Genomic DNA, 17,354 nt, shown 5'->3' on the forward strand with positions numbered 1-17,354 from the left:
AAACCTGGGTTTAGCATGCCAATGCTTAAACCACTGAGCTATCCCTCCCCCCACTGACTTCAATAGGACCAGCATGAGGAACAGTGTAGTGCCAAGTTAAAATGGTAAGTTAGCATAGGAACAGATTCATTTTACTTGCTGATAGTCTTGTCTTAGACAACCTCTTTAGATGGGAACGAGGAAGTCATTTTACAACTTCTACCATTTAAAAATGTTTACTTCCTAGAAGGAAATGTATCTATTTGCTGTACATCCTCATCCTATGAAAAAAGAAAAATAATAATAAAAGACTCAAACGTTAACAAGTTCAAAATAGGAAACAGTTAACATTTTGCTTTCATCCAGAAATCCCAGCAGTGGGTGACATTCCTAAGCTCCCATAACTGTTTTGCCACTAGTATTCTCTATTAAACTATACATTTAATAGCTGCCACAGAGCTCTTCTAAATACCAGGAAACCTAGGGTTACACCAAGTTTAATTTAGGGAAAGAAACCTCTCTGATGGATACTAAATGACTTCAGCTACTTCAATGACCTCCTTCCTTCAAGATTAACAGGGTATTTGAGGTTTTTCTTTGTTTGCTTTATTTTTAAAGCCAAACTTTATCAAACCAGCCATTTCAGAATGTTGTGTCTCAGGCTTCTGGGAGCTGTGAATAAACACACTGAAACTCAGTATAAAGTAAATAGCTAAGAGCTGTATTGAATGCGCACTAGCTGACAACACGTCTGAATAAAGCTAAGGGCCCAATCCTAAGAGATGTTGAGTGCTTTGCAAGAGGTGCTGAGCATCCTCAACTCCCACATAGTTAAGATATATGACGGAACCACAAATGAGGGAGCTGCTAAAGGCCAAAAGCCCATAAGACTCTATGCACCTTAAATTAAATTATAAAAAGCCTGAGCTAGTATGAAGAGAACTCCAGCACTGAAATATAAGTGGCTTAAAATCTCAATTTTCCCATGGAAAAGATATACAAAGTAAGCATTTTGTCACTTTCAAAAAAAAACCCATTTATGTACAGCTAACATGCAAAGCACAGAATTTTAAATGGACCCTTTAAGGAAAGAGTAAATTAATACTGCAATCTATTAGATTTCCCCAAATGTGCTGCTTTACAATTTAAAGCTGTGTTCTGTGTCATGCAAGAACCCTTCTACAACCAAACCAGGAGCCAGATTCTCTTCTCAAGTACTCCAGTTTTACCTCAATGTAGCACCTTTAGCTTCAATGGAGTCACTCCTATTTATGCCAGCATAAGCGAAAGATGACCCAAGACTCTAGGAAAACTGAACTATACAAAGCCCTTGAAAAACTGGTCCCAGGTTTTAAATAAAAATCAGTGCATGCTGGGACAGGATACTTTGGGAGTTGTAGGGGCCAATTCTGCAAGGTTGCTGATTACCTCCTGGGAAGATCTGAGCCCCTCATCTCCAACAGACTACAATGTTTAAGGGCTTTAAAGATACGTAGTAGGATCCTGAAACAGATCCAGAATCAGGCAAGGAAAAGTGTAAAGCATGGAGCACTGATTGATGTGCTCTTGGCTACCCTGGCTTAACAAGTGGCTTGCAGTGAGTTGGACCAAATGCACCTTTTTTCCTACCAGAATGATTTTCATTTTTCCTGGGTTGAGTCTGAGCCATTTTCATTTCATCTAGGGTCTAATTATGCCAAGAGAGTAGCCTTTTCACACGCATTCAATCTTATCTATTCCTTTTCTGTATGAAATACCTTTGAATTTTCATCCCAATGAAACAGATACAATGACCTGTGGACCTGAAAGCTTTACAGTGCACATGGGAGGTAAGTAAGGATTTCACTACACATAGCATGGCACTGGATTAAAGGATTTACACATTCTCAGGTGGAAGTTAAAAGGCATTTGCAAATAATAAAGATAGAAATTATCTATTATAATCATTTCTTTAAGAGAGGTCCCAAGCAATCAGATCAACTCTGACATTTGTCATCTTTGCCCAGGCCTGATTCAGAGTCTTAGTGTCTGGGAACGGATTAATAGAGAGAAAATGTAGAGCCAAATTCGGTGCTGGCACAACTCGGAGAATTTGGTCCTTGCAGACTGGGTAAATGATGACTGAGACATGATAACAGTCTACAGCTATCTGAAGGGTATTCATACCAATGGGTAGGAATGATTACCTGTGATAAACCAGGGGTAGAAAGAAACTAGGGGTATGTCTACACTACGGAATAAGGTCGAATTTATAGAAGTCGGTTTTTTAGAAATCGGTTTTATAAATTCGAGTGTGTGTGTCCCCACAGTAAATGCTCTAAGTGCATTAAGTGCATTAACTCGGCGGAGCGCTTCCACAGTACCGAGGCAAGCGTCGACTTCCGGAGCGTTGCACTGTGGGTAGCTATCCCACAGTTCCCGCAGTCTCCGCTGCCCATTGGAATTCTGGGTTGAGATCCCAATGCCTGATGGGGCTAAAACATTGTCGCGGGTGGTTCTGGGTACATATCGTCAGCCTCCCGTTCCCTCCCTCCCCCCGTGAAAGCAAGGGCAGACAATCATTTCGCGCCTTTTTTCCTGAGTTACCTGTGCAGACGCCATACCATGGCAAGCATGGAGCCCGCTCAGGTAACCGTCACCCTATGTCTCCTGGGTGCTGGCAGACGCGGTACGGCATTGCTACACAGTAGCAGCAACCCCTTGCCTTGTGGCAGCAGACGGTACAGTACGACTGGTAGCCGTCATCGTCATGTCTGAGGTGCTCCTGGTCGCCTCTGTGAGGTCGATCAGGAGCGCCTGGGCAGACATGGGCACAGGGACTAAATTTGGAGTGACTTGACCAGGTCATTCTCTTTAGTCCTGCAGTCAGTCCTATTGAACCGTCTTATGGTGAGCGGGCAGGCGATACGGACTGCTAGCAGTCGTGCTGTACCATCTTCTGCCGAGCAGTCATGAGATGTGGATGGCATGCAGTCCGTCTGCTGCCAGCCAAAGATGTAAAAGATAGATGGAGTGGGTCAAAACAAGAAATAGACCAGATTTGTTTTGTACTCATTTGCTTCCCCCCCCTCCCCTGTCTAGGGGACTCATTCTTCTAGATCACACTGCAGTCAAGGTGCAGCGAGGTAAATCTAGCCATGTATCAATCAGAGGCCAGGCTAACCTTCTTGCTCCAATAAGGACAATAACTTAGGTGCACCATTTCTTATTGGAACCCTCTGTGAAGTCCTGCCTGAAATACTCCTTGATGTAAAGCCACCCCCTTTGTTGATTTTAGCTCCCTGAAGCCAACCCTGTAAGCGCCCCTCCCAGCGTCAGAGCAATGGCAAACAATCGGGCATCTGAGAGTGCTGTCCAGAGCAGTCACAATGGAGCGCTCTGATGGGGCTAAAACATTGTCGCGGGTGGTTCTGGGTACGTGTCGTCAGGCCCCCGTTCCCTCCCTCCCTCCGTGAAAGCAAGGGCAGACAATCATTTCGCGCCTTTTTTCCTGAGTTACCTGTGCAGACGCCATACCACAGCAAGCATGGAGCCCGCTCAGGTAACCGTCACCCTATGTCTCCTGGGTGCTGGCAGACGCGGTACGGCTTTGCTGCACAGTAGCAGCAACCCCTTGCCTTCTGGCAGCAGACGGTGCAATACGATTGGTAGTCGTCCTCATCGTGTCCGAGGTGCTCCTGGCCGCGTCGGCTGGGAGCGCCTGGGCAGACATGGGCGCAGGGACTAAATTTGGAGTGACTTGACCAGGTCATTCTCTTTAGTCCTGCAGTCAGTCCTATTGAACCGTCTTATGGTGAGCAGGCAGGCGATACGGACTGCTAGCAGTCGTACTGTACCATCTTCTGCCAGGCAGGCAAGAGATGAGGATTGCTAGCAGTCGTATTGCACCATCTTCTGCCAGGCAGGCAAGAGATGGGGATGGCTAGCAGGCGTACTGTACCATCTTCTGCCAAGCAGCCATGAGATGTGGATGGCATGCAGTCCTTCTGCACCGTCTGCTGCCAGCCAAAGATGTAAAAGATAGATGGAGTGGGTCAAAACAAGAAATAGACCAGATTTGTTTTGTACTCATTTGCCTCCTCCCCTGTCTAGGGGACTCATTCCTCTAGGTCACACTGCAGTCACTCACAGAGAAGGTGCAGCGAGGTAAATCTAGCCATGTATCAATCAGAGGCCAGGCTAACCTCCTTGTTCCAATAACAACGATAACTTAGGTGCACCATTTCTTATTGGAACCCTCCGTGCAGTCCTGCCTGAAATACTCCTTGATGTACAGGCACCCCCTTTGTTGATTTTAGCTCCCTGAAGCCAACCCTGTAAGCCGTGTCGTCAGTCGCCCCTCCCTCCGTCAGAGCAACGGCAGACAATCGTTCCGCGCCTTTTTTCTGTGCGGACGCCATACCACGGCAAGCATGGAGCCCGCTCAGCTCACTTTGGCAATTAGGAGCACATTAACCACCACACGCATTATTCAGCAGTATATGCAGCACCAAAACATGGCAACGCGATACCGGGCGAGGAGGCGACGTCAGCGCGGTCCCGTGAGTGATCAGGACATGGACACAGATTTCTCTGAAAGCATGGGCCCTGACAATGCATGCATCATGGTGCTAATGGGGCAGGTTCATGCTGTGGAACGCCGATTCTGGGCTCGGGAAACAAGCACAGACTGGTGGGACCGCATAGTGTTGCAGGTCTGGGACGATTCCCAGTGGCTACGAAACTTTCGCATGCGTAAGGGCACTTTCATGGAACTTTGTGACTTGCTTTCCCCTGTCCTGAAGCGCATGAATACCAAGATGAGAGCAGCCCTCACAGTTGAGAAGCGAGTGGCGATAGCCCTGTGGAAGCTTGCAACGCCAGACAGCTACCGGTCAGTTGGGAATCAATTTGGAGTGGGCAAATCTACTGTGGGGGCTGCTGTGATGCAAGTAGCCCACGCAATCAAAGATCTGCTGATATCAAGGGTAGTGACCCTGGGAAATGTGCAGGTCATAGTGGATGGCTTTGCTGCAATGGGATTCCCTAACTGTGGTGGGGCTATAGATGGAACCCATATCCCTATCTTGGCACCGGAGCACCAAGCCGCCGAGTACATAAACCGCAAGGGGTACTTTTCAATAGTGCTGCAAGCTCTGGTGGATCACAAGGGACGTTTCACCAACATCAACGTGGGATGGCCGGGAAAGGTGCATGATGCTCGCATCTTCAGGAACTCTGGTCTGTTTCAAAAGCTGCAGGAAGGGACTTTATTCCCAGACCAGAAAATAACTGTTGGGGATGTTGAAATGCCTATATGTATCCTTGGGGACCCAGCCTACCCCTTAATGCCATGGCTCATGAAGCCGTACACAGGCAGCCTGGACAGTGGTCAGGAGCTGTTCAACTACAGGCTGAGCAAGTGCAGAATGGTGGTAGAATGTGCATTTGGACGTTTAAAGGCGCGCTGGCGCAGTTTATTGACTCGCTTAGACCTCAGCGAAACCAATATTCCCACTGTTATTACTGCTTGCTGTGTGCTCCACAATATCTGTGAGAGTAAGGGGGAGACGTTTATGGCGGGGTGGGAGGTTGAGGCAAATCGCCTGGCTGCTGGTTACGCGCAGCCAGACACCAGGGCGGTTAGAAGAGCACAGGAGGGCGCGGTACGCATCAGAGAAGCTTTGAAAAACAGTTTCATGACTGGCCAGGCTACGGTGTAAAAGTTCTGTTTGTTTCTCCTTGATGAACCCCCCCGCCCCTTGGTTCACTCTACTTCCCTGTAAGCTAACCACCCTCCCCTCCTCCCTTTAATCATTGCTTGCAGAGCCAATAAAGTCATTGCTGCTTCACAGTCATGCATTCGTTATTCATTCATCACACAAATAGGGGGATGACTACCAAGGTATCCCAGGAGGGGTGGTGGAGGAGGGAAGGAAAATGCCACACAGCACTTTAAGCACAGCACTTTAAAAGTTTACAACTTTAAAATTTATTGAATGCCAGCCTTCTTTTTTTTGGGCAATCCTCTGTGGGGGAGTGGCTGGTTGGCCGGAGGCCTCCCCACCGTGTTCTTGGGCGTCTGGGTGTGGAGGCTATGGAACTTGGGGAGGAGGGCGGTTGGTTACAGAGGGGCTGCAGTGGCAGTCTGTGCTCCAGCTGCCTTTGCTGCAGCTCAACCATACACTGGAGCATACTGGTTTGGTCCTGCAGCAGCCTCAGCATTGAATCCTGCCTCCTCTCATCACGCTGCCGCCACCTTTGAGCTTCAGCCCTGTCTTCAGCCCGCCACTTACTCTCTTCAGCCCGCCACTTACTCTCTTCAGCCCTCCACCTCTCCTCCCGGTCATTTTGTGCTTTCCTGCACTCTGACATTATTTGCCTCCACGCATTCGTCTGTGCTCTGTCAGTGTGGGAGGACAGCATGAGCTCGGAGAACATTTCATCGCGAGTGCGTTTTTTTTTCTTTCTAAGCTTCACTAGCCTCTGGGAAGGAGAAGATCCTGTGATCATTGAAACACATGCAGCTGGTGGAGAAAAAAAAAGGGACAGCGGTATTTAAAAAGACACATTTTATAAAACAGTGGCTACACTCTTTCAGGGTAAACCTTGAAAGTTAACATTACATACATAGCACATGTGCTTTCGTTACAAGGTCGCATTTTGCCTCCTCCCACCGCGTGAACGGATTTTGGTTGAATGCCAGCAAACATACACTGCAATGCTTTGTTCTACAGTGATTCCCCAGTACGTGTTGCTGGCCTGGAGTGGTAAAGTGTCCTACCATGAAGGACGAAATAAGGCTGCCCTCCCCAGAAACCTTTTGCAAAGGCAGAACCGCAAATGCCAGGGCAAAGTAATCCTTTCACATGCTTGCTTTTAAACCATGTATAGCATTTTAAAAGGTACACTCACCAGAGGTCCCTTCTCCGCCTGCTGAGTCCAGGAGGCAGCCTTGGGTGGGTTCGGGGGGTACTGGCTCCAGGTCTAGGGTGAGAAACAGTTCCTGGCTGTCGGGAAAACCGGTTTCTCCGCTTGCTTGCTGTGAGCTATCTACAACCTCCTCCTCATCATCTTCTTCGTCCCCAAAACCTACTTCTGTATTGCCTCCATCTCCATTGAAGGAGTCAAACAACACGGCTGGGGTAGTGGTGGCTGAACCCCCTAAAATGGCATGCAGCTCATCATAGAAGCGGCATGTTTGGGGCTCTGACCCAGAGCGGCCGTTCGCCTCTCTGGTTTTCTGGTAGGCTTGCCTCAGCTCCTTCAGTTTCACGCGGCACTGCTTCGGGTCCCTGTTATGGCCTCTGTCCTTCATGCCCTGGGAGATTTTCAGAAAGGTTTTGGCATTTCGAAAACTGGAACGGAGTTCTGATAGCACGGATTCCTCTCCCCAAACAGCGATCAGATCCCGTACCTCCCGTTCAGTCCATGCTGGAGCTCTTTTGCGATTCTGGGACTCCATCATGGTCACCTCTGCTGATGAGCTCTGCATGGTCACCTGCAGCTTGCCACGCTGGCCAAACAGGAAATGAGATTCAAAAGTTCGCGGTTCTTTTCCTGTCTACCTGGCCAGTGCATCTGAGTTGAGAGCGCTGTCCAGAGCGGTCAGAATGGAGCACTCTGGGATAGCTCCCGGAGGCCAATACCATCGAATTGTGTCCACAGTACCCCAAATTCGAGCCGGCAACGTCGATTTAAGCGCTAATCCACTTGTCAGGGGTGGAGTAAGGAAATCGATTTTAAGAGCCCTTTAAGTCGAAATAAAGGGCTTCATTGTGTGGACGGGTGCAGGTTTAAATCGATTTAACGCTGCTAAATTCGATCTAAAGTCCTAGTGTAGACCAGGGCTAAGGAAGGGAATGTTTAGGAAAAACAGTGAGCTATATAAGAAAGCAAAACAGTCTCCTTAAGGAAGTGGTAGAGGCTCCATTGCTTGAAACTTTAAAACTCATTTGGAAAGAACACAATAAAATGCAATGTATGGAATGTTGCGTTGGCAGGGTGATGGACTGGATGATCTAACAGGTCTTTTCCATTACTAGCATTCTAAGTCCAGGTACAACCCATTTAATTCCAGGCCAGTCATTTATTATGACAGAGAAATGAAGTAGAAAGACATATATTCTACTGAGGAAAACAGTCTTTTATTATGCCAGCTGAACTCAGTGGACAGGCAGTGAAAACATTCTTTCATTTTGTACCTTTAGCTCAGCCAGGCCTCTGCAATGTAACATTCTGTCACTTTCTATGGATTAACTCATTTGCAAAAATGTGCCATTTTACCGAAATTAGCACAGGGAGAATATTGCACTTCGAGAGCTGCTGCAGCATAACTGTTTGTCAGTAGATTTATGTAATGGATTGTTTTCCTGCAATACAGGATAAGGGAAATACTTAAACAATAACTGCTGTGGGGAGTGTGGACAAGGCAATAATTACCTTCCACGGTGTTAATAAACCTCAAGGCTACAGGCCAAAGTGTATTTACACTAGGGGAGATGTATTTGGTGATTATATAGGACATTTGAAGATGGAAGAAGGTCAGGAAGCCCCTCTAGGTCTGTTTCCTTTGTTGAGTTAACAGTTGTTCCCCTCTAGAGCTATTTCGAACCACTTTTTCCAAGCACTTTTCAAGCCTGACTAGTTGCTCCTTGTGCGTCACTTGGTGATTTATTCAATACACTGAATGTGCTCTGAAAAGAAGTTTTTCCTGGCCCATCCATTACTTGCTTGTGTCCCTTTTCCCTCTTCCTTGACATGTATCCATAAAGCTTTATAGCACGAACCTTCTCCATTCCTTCTGATGTTTTCTCACTGAGATCCCTTTAGACACTGTTCCACCACATTCAAACCTAATTCCTTTAGGCCTTTAACTTACTAAACTCCTATATTATTCAGTTTGTACCTTCTCCAGTGGCCAGAAGTGTTTTCAGTGTTCCAAGTGGGGCCTCACCAGGGCCCACTCTTTGAACAAACATAGCCAGGGTGTAGGAAACATTTGCACACTTGAGAGCAGACCCTATAGCTGCAATTTCACATTTGGAGCAGCTGCATAAAGAGAAATTGCTGTTGAAATCTACATTTTGGGCCTCATTCTCTTCTTCCTTACACCCAAGTAAATCAGGAGCAGCTTCACTGAAATTAGTGACGTCACACTGGTTTAAAAGGTAGATCCACCAAGTCTATATCATGGCTATATCACACCACTTACTGATACTCTGCCCATGCATTATACAGTGATTTCCTGGTTCTACCAGGTCCAATGTAACCTATGGTCAGGGCAGCATAACCCCACTGGTTGCTTTTGTTGTCCAGAGCATTTTAAGCAAGCCCTTGAGGACTTGCTGAAAACAATCTTCCCGAGATTGTTACGGAAGCCTCCTAATGCTGATCCTGGCTGCTCCCACATAAGTCTCCATAATATTTATTTCTAATTTAAAAATTGTTATGACTGTGTAAAGCAAATGTTAAAGAAAATCAGCCAGGTTACCAATAGCTGATTAGAAATACCAGCAATGCAGAAGCAAACAACAAAAAGTAAAACTTACTATAGGGTACCTTGTATAATCCTTGTTCACATTGGTAAGCATGCACTTATTTACACAAATGCTCCCATTAAAGACAATGAGAATACTGTTGTGAGTGAATGCTTGCCAGGGTAAAGGGTCCCTAAGGGCCCAAATCTGTTCCCACTGAAGACAAGGAGAAAATTCATATTGATTTTAATGGAAGCGTCTTCAGACCTTCACCTTGATTCTCCAAATATGCCTGAGCTGCATTTGGACATAGTGCGAGTTGCAGTTCCATGATTTAGAGACTCCTGCCCTGTTGGAATGGCTGGTGTATATTGCCTGATGCCAGTAGAGGATTGGGTGAGGCAGCATTCAGCTCCATCATGCTCTCACCTGCTCCCAACCTGCCCTCCATACACCTTTCTCCCCCTCAAACTGGGGACCAAGAGAACACCTAGTGTAGGAGGTGGGTCCACCAGCTCCACCAGCTCGACACCAGTGGAGATTCCCCTATGCAGGAGGAAATCTCCATTGGGAATGTCCAATTGACAATACAAAGTGGCCTTAGCAGACCAGAGAATCTGGCCTATTGTGTCTAGACCAGGAAAACAGCTTGAAAGCTAGAGGATGACTATATGAGGACCTAGGAAATAGCTGAAGGACATCTAAACGTATTCAATACGCTGCCCCAAACTCATTTTTACTTCAGTGGAGCTAAACCAATTTACACCAGGTGAGGATCTAGCCCATTGCCTTTACACAAAGGGTAGCTTTTATATGGAATAAACAACAAGGAGCACTTACAGGAGATATGTAGTAAAACATAACACCATGGAAAGGAATGTGACCCGTATTTAGAGGTATATTTCTTCCTGGCCTTCTACCAGCAAAAAGCTTCCTATACATTCTCATATATTCACAATAACTATGGCTCCCATTGTGTAAAAATACCTTGGCTTAAAGCCTTGATGCTTATCAGTGCCGTGGGAGGTAATTATTGCCTTGTACACACTCCCCACATCAGTTATTGTTTAAGTATTTCCCCTGCTTCAGGATTGCAGGAACAGAATGCATTATATAAATTGACTGACTAACACTAGCAGTGATGCCAGAAGCATGTAAGAGTCTCAATGTCAATTTGGCAAAAGTTTGTAAACCAATTAGCTCCCAGTAAGGCTAACAGAACTTTACATTTGAGAAGCTCGATCTGAAATGAGAGAATGTTTTCTCTGTCAGTTCAGCTGGCATAATGATAAGAAATTGTTTTCCTCAATTAAGATCCCATTCTGACACCGTTTGCCCATTCTGTAAGGTCATAGGGTGGACCTGTGTAAGCCAGACTCCTTTCCCCTCTCTCCCCTCGTATTTCTTCTTCCTCCCATGGGAAATTTATGTCTTTCTCTGGCATCTGTCCTCCTTTTGTGCGTGCACTGAGGCACAGAATACATTATATTTTTTAGAAATGTGTTGTCAATAAATTATCGTTGCCATGTCTTAGATGCCCGGCTGTCTCCTTCACTGACCTCATGCTCCTCATATACTTGAAACATTTTCCATTATCGGTCTTAACCTCCTGTGCAATCTTCTTTTCATTCTCTGCCTTTGCTTTTCTTATCACTTCTTTGCACTCTTAATTCCATTCTGTAATGTGTCTGGGCCTCTTCTATACTTGATGTTTTATAACTTACATGTCTTTCTTACCCTTGATTACTCTTTACATATCCTTGTTCATCTGTACAGGTCATTTTTTCTTTGCGTAGATTTCTATTTCTGCATGGTATGCATAGCCCTGGGGCATACATGCATTTATCTTAAACACTGCCCTTTTGTCCTTCTACTTCATTCCAAATGTGAATTGCTGAAATTCATAATACTTCTTCCACAGCCAGCTCCTTTGGGCCTGCAGCTCCCCACAGAACATGATAACCCCCATAACATCATGCCCCATTTGTGAGTCACTGTGGTTTTTAGTACTTCCATCCTTACATGGACCAGGAAGCCAATATGAAATGATGCAAAGCAACCATCTAAGTGGGAGAAAGGAAACAGTGATTGGGGAATTCAGGCCCAGATCCTTATCCGATATAAATCAGAATCCAATGAAGCTATGTCAGTGTACATCAGCTGAGGTTCTGGACCTCAATTTTTGCCTTGTCACCCAGACATACGTATCTAAGGAGATTACGCCTCCTAGCTTCTCTGAAGGAACCATTTTTTTCCCAAGGTCTGTCTACTGCCTGGGCTCATCTGACTCCAGAAAGCATAACAACTAATGGAAATTAAAAGAACCGAAATACATAAAAATTAACCAGATTTTTTTGAACTTCCTAACCGAGTTCTGAGTGAAGGTTCAGGGAGATTCTTATTTTCAACTTTCAAAGGAGGGAGGACAGAGGGAAATCTATCAGAGTTGGAACAAAATCGAAATGCCTTTTTAATCTCTTTCATTTCTAGTAATGCTAGTGATCACTTGTAACAATAGAAGGTACAACAATTTGATAAGGAAATGTCATTTTGAAGTTACTGGTGAGTGGTGTCCTTGTAAACAAGTGACATTTCACAATTTTTACTGATTACAATATTAATTTAATTCATAAAAATTAAGTCCCCAAAACCCAGCTTTCATTTCTCTGGACTCATTTTTTCCAGCTAACACAGCTTTTCCAGTGTCTGAAGATGGAAGCTGGCTATAATTTGCTATGAAGAAGTCATTTTTTTATCTGAGCACAATAGCCTTTCAGTAAAAAAAAAAATACGAGGAGAAAATTCCATATTTTCACCTTTAGGAAACCTGGCAAAAATATGATTTTCATATTTTACCACCAGTGACAATTTGTTTGCCCTCCTGTAACTCTTGCTGTGATTACTTTCCTCTATTCACTTTCAATACGGTCTTATCCTTGTCGTTATCAAAACCTGTACCGTCTGTAGAAACTCAGGGAAATCATTAGAAAATGCAGTTACAGTGTAAAGCCTACACACAATGGGATTTACATCTGACTGTCATTTTTTATGTAAACATTGTAGAGGCCGTATTGATCTTTCTTTTCCAAAATATTATATCACTCTTAATAAGAGACTAACTATGCAAAATAATGACACATTAGGGTAAATAATGCCAGCAAATTGCAAAGTTTAGCATAAAAATTGAATGTCATTAATGGAACATTGGAAGTTCGTTCATACAACACATACTTCAGAATCATGCATAATATAACAGTGCATCTGCTAAGCCCAAGCTCACATCAGATACTTTACACTTGTTCTGTGGACATGAGGACTGATCTTTGAAGCAGTTTCTGATAAAGCCCTCAAATATCCTGAGACGTATGCTCCAGTTTTTCCCTTATCGCCTCCCATCCTCATACACAGAAACTATGTAATTTATCAGATCAAAGGTTCATTTTATCTGGTATCTGATCTTCAATAGTAGTCAATGCAGGCTTGCTCTAAGAAAGGCATAAACTTCTTTTCATGCTCAGCAACATAATGCATCTAAGTTTGCACTATTATACTCCAGAGAGAAATCTCTTCTGACCACTTCTGGTGATCAGATTATGCCCTGAAGCATGAGGATTGATAACACCTATCATTTTTGCCCCAGCTAATACAACAGTGCAGATCCACATTGAGCAGACATCTTCATTGACCTGTCTGCGATGACATCTAACCCTTTTTCATGAGAGGCTACTGTGACAAATAATAACCAGCTTTCTCAACTGTATCCACCACTGATTAATCGTAACCTATGGCTCTGCATTTGTAATTCTTGGATTGTGAATTCTGGTGTAAAATAGAGAGAGTTTTTTAGGAGAGCTGGTTGAAAAATGAAAAAAAAACAATTTCACACACACACAAAGAGAAGTTTCAAAGCTGTTTCCATTTCACATGGATCAAAATGTACCCTTTTGTGTGTGTGCGTTGTGATGGGGCAAGGCCAGATGGATATAGAAAAGTAGTGGGAGATAGATATATTAGCTCCAGGCTAAATAAATCCCTGGAACCAGTATAAGTGAAATGGCAGCTGCTCCAGGTCAATTAAGACACCTGGGGCCAATTAAGAACTTTCCAGAAGGCAGGGAGAATGCTAGGTTGATTGGGACACCTGAAGCCAATCAGGGGCTGGCTGAAACTAGTTAATCAGGTTAGTCAGTTGGGTGTGCATGTCAGGAGCTGTGGGAGGAAGTTGTGCTGTTGGAGAGACTGAGTAGTACACACTATATCAGGCACAAGGAAGGAAGCCCTGAGGTAAGGGTGAAGTGGAGCTTGAGGAAGTGAGGGCTGCTGTGGGGGAAGTAGCCCAGGGAATTGTACATGTCATGTTTCTAAAGGGTCAGCTACCATAGCTGATACTATTAGGGTCCCTAGGCTGGAGCTTGGAGTACAGGGTGGGCCTGGGTTCCCCCCCCCCTTTTGCCCCCTGATTAATCACTGAGACAACAGAGACTGTGCAAGGAAGGATAACTTCTCCTCACCTCCCTTGCTGGCTTATGATGAAAATGGCTCAGTAGACTGTGACCCTTGTCTCTAGAGAGAGAAGGGTTACGTGGAGGGTCACAGAGAGCCTCTGAGGCTAGCGAAATCTGCCAGGAAACGCGGGACCCATGGAGGAAAGGAGAGAGCTTTGTCACAGCATATATGAATATTTGTGTTTTTATTGTAAGTCTTCAAAATCATTACCAAATATTTTCATGTACTGAAAAACACATTTTCATATTTTAAATCAGGTTTCCAGTAAAAAAATTCTTCACTAATTTCAAAACTACTTTAATATAAATTCAATAACATTTTGATGAAAAGACCAAGTGAAAAATATCAAGGAAAATTTTGCAAAACACAGAAAGTTGCATTTTTTAAAAGAGGGTATTTTTTGACAAAAAAAATTCACAAGAAGTTTGACAAGTTCTAATTTTGAGTTAGATTATCTAGGGAATGGGGAAAACATTAGGCAATTATGCAAGGCTGTTAAGTAGTAAGCACTTGCTATTGCTGGGTACCCTGCAAAACCAGGAACATGGGGACTGCCATACTGGATCAGACCCAAGGTCCATCTGGTCCAATATCCTGTCTCCAACACAAGACAGCACCAGATGCTTCAAAGGAAGGTAGAAGAACCCCTACAGTAGCCAGTATATGATAATCTGTCCCATAAAGGTCACATCCTAATAGTTAGGGATTAGGAAGCATGAGGTAGGAACATAGGAATTACCAGATTGGATTAGGTTCAAGGTCTAGCTAGTACAGTATCATGTCTGGTAGTGGCCAGTACCATATCGATCTCAGGTCTGATATAGTATGGCAATTCTTATGTCCCAGTTTTATAGCCTTTCCAAATGTTGTGTTACCATTTGATATTATGTAACTCTGGATATTCTTGTTATCTTTATAAATGCCCAGACTCTCTTTGAATCTTGCTAAATTCTTTCCCTCAACTATATCCTGTTGCAATGAAGTCCACAGTTTAATTATGTGTTGAGTGAAAAAGTATTTCCTTTGATTAGTTCTAATATTCCATTGTATTTATATTATGAAACATGGAGAACAGAAGCTCCCGATCTACCATCTCTAGATCATTCATTATTTTATGCACTCTTAACTTATCCCCTCTTATTCCTCTCCTTTCTAAAGGTGGACAATCCCAGTGTTTTCAATCTCTCTTCATATTCGAGTTTTTCCAGGCCCCTAATCATTCTTATCGCCTTTCTCTGAACACCATTTTAAGAAAACTGCTCTTAAACTACCTGGTTAGGTCATGATGATCTAATCCAAAATAGTGGTTCCCTCTTCTAGCTCAGGAAACATGAAGGGGACACACTGGCAGAAAAGTTCATGTTGCAAGGAAGGACAGTTTCCATATTGGAAAAGAGTAGACTATATGGCTGGACAGCTGTACTGCTACCTTCAGACATGCTCACGGGTGTCACTTCTGAGTTTCTAGTTTGACAGAGTGGAATTACTGGATCAGATTATGCACCCCCAGAAATTGTCCTTGCACAAGCTAGGCGTAGGCTAACACCAAAAGGGATACAGAATAGATTCATAGGGCAAGGAGAGAGTAAATAAACTCTTTCATTGTTACAGTGAATGAAGAATCCATCTGTTTGTCTTGTTCTTTCTCATATACATTTCCTTGCATTTGACGTACATAGGCTTTTGGCAGAATTAAAAGTTTATTATATGTTCCATGGATACTATTGATGTGTATTTTAAGTATTTTTTAATTTTTAGCTATTTAAATTTTCACAGTTGTGCAAAATGATGGATTTTAAGCTTTTTTTTTTCAATTATCAATTTAAATGTTCACAGTTGTGGGAAATTTTGGGAGGTTAGACAATTTAGTGACAAAAGATGTTGAAATTGCAAAAGTCAAAGCTTTATAACAATTAAAACACAAATTGTCAACATCATATGTCGAAATATATAAAGTAACTAGCCTTAAATCAGAGTTCTCAAGCTTCATTTTTCTTACTTTGCCCATCTGTAAATTTCTATCATCAATAGAAATATTTTTGCATTCGTTTGTGTGTATACAATGACATTGACATTTATCAACATTTACCCTCTCATCCTTCCTAGCCTACCTATATTGAATTTCACCTGTCATATTGTCCAATCCCATTTCCCACAATCCTGCCTAACTGACCTACTACATGTAATTTTGAGTCATCAGCAGCCTGCACCACTATATTTGCCTATTCAGTCTATTTTAGATTGCTAAAGATAACACACAACACTGATTCCTGGTTCGGTTCCCTGGGACTTCCTACAAATAACCCCTTTTCACACTGAAAATTCACCTTTTATTCCTATTCCTTGTTTCCTGTTTCTTAACCAGCTTTTTATCCATGGCAGGATTGACAATGATTGCCAATCATCTCTTGTGATTACAAAGTAGTTCCATTTCCACGGCCATTCAGTACTTGGCATCATTTACTGGGTCTATCAGCAAAAATGCTAATTGGAATCAATTGTGATCAATAGATTTTTTTTTTCATTTTATGTTTGCATGTCCCCAGTTTGAGAACCCCTGATATCGAGCAAGAGAAGCACGTCTTTGTCTGTATGAAATTTTAGTTTCTACTGACTTTGCTAGTGCTTTTTATGTAAAACTAGGCAAATATCTAGATGAGTTGATGTACCCCCGGAAGACCTCTGAGTACCCCAGAGGTATGTGGGTGAGAACCAATGTAATACAATGTAAGAAAAATAAAATGTAATTTCAAAATGAAAATTCAAAGCATTTCATTCCAACAATGTTGAAATGGGATGTTTGGAAACAAGGAATATGGTTCTATCAGAGTTTCTCCAACCAGCTCTACTATTGATCTGATTCAATCCTGTGACCTAGGCTGGAAGGGTGTATATTACCAGCAGCAATCCCCTGAGCCATTCTCCCTACTGGTTCTGCTTGCAAAGCTTTTGATTTATTTAATAATCTTTTCCTTATCTTTCCGATCAAGTGATCATTAGCAAATTCCCTTCTGCCAATATACTCCGATCATTGCCTCAAATTCTCAACTGTACTTCATCCGTAGCCTGTGACTTCCAAATCTTACTTTACTTATTAAGCTCCCTGTTCCCTTACTTCCTTTGCAGTCTCTTGTAGATATGCTGAACAATATCCACTGCAACTTTCCTTATTATTTACTAAACCTTCAATTTCAGTATCATCAGCAAACTTTGAGATCAAACTGTGCTCTACTAAGGATCACAGACAAGGAGTTAAATATCGTATGCTCTTCATTCATCTTTAATATCATTACAGCTCCATTGAACAAAAGGCTAGAGGCATGACTGTTGTTGAATTCAGATTGCTAAATGTTTAACAAGCAGGCTGACATGACAAAAGCAGGAGTCTCTGATCTCATCCTTTGAAAGCAG

The 17,354-nt window shown here is 43.4% G+C and overlaps 1 protein-coding gene across 1 annotated transcript; it reads right to left on the reverse strand.

Moving 5' to 3' along the window:
- Window positions 1-5,872: 5,872 nt before the first annotated feature.
- Window positions 5,873-7,815, reverse strand: LOC142071445 (uncharacterized). The gene is made up of 2 exons (XM_075126207.1): window positions 6,874-7,815; window positions 5,873-6,485 (listed from the first exon to the last, which is right to left on the reverse strand). The coding sequence occupies exons 1-2, from the start codon at window positions 7,451-7,453 to the stop codon at window positions 5,944-5,946; spliced, it is 1,122 nt and encodes a 373-aa protein (XP_074982308.1). The 5' UTR covers window positions 7,454-7,815; the 3' UTR covers window positions 5,873-5,943.
- Window positions 7,816-17,354: the final 9,539 nt, after the last annotated feature.

The sequence above is a fragment of the Caretta caretta genome, chromosome 3 (assembly GCF_965140235.1).
Source record: "Caretta caretta isolate rCarCar2 chromosome 3, rCarCar1.hap1, whole genome shotgun sequence".
In the NCBI taxonomy this organism is placed as follows: domain Eukaryota; kingdom Metazoa; phylum Chordata; order Testudines; family Cheloniidae; genus Caretta; species Caretta caretta.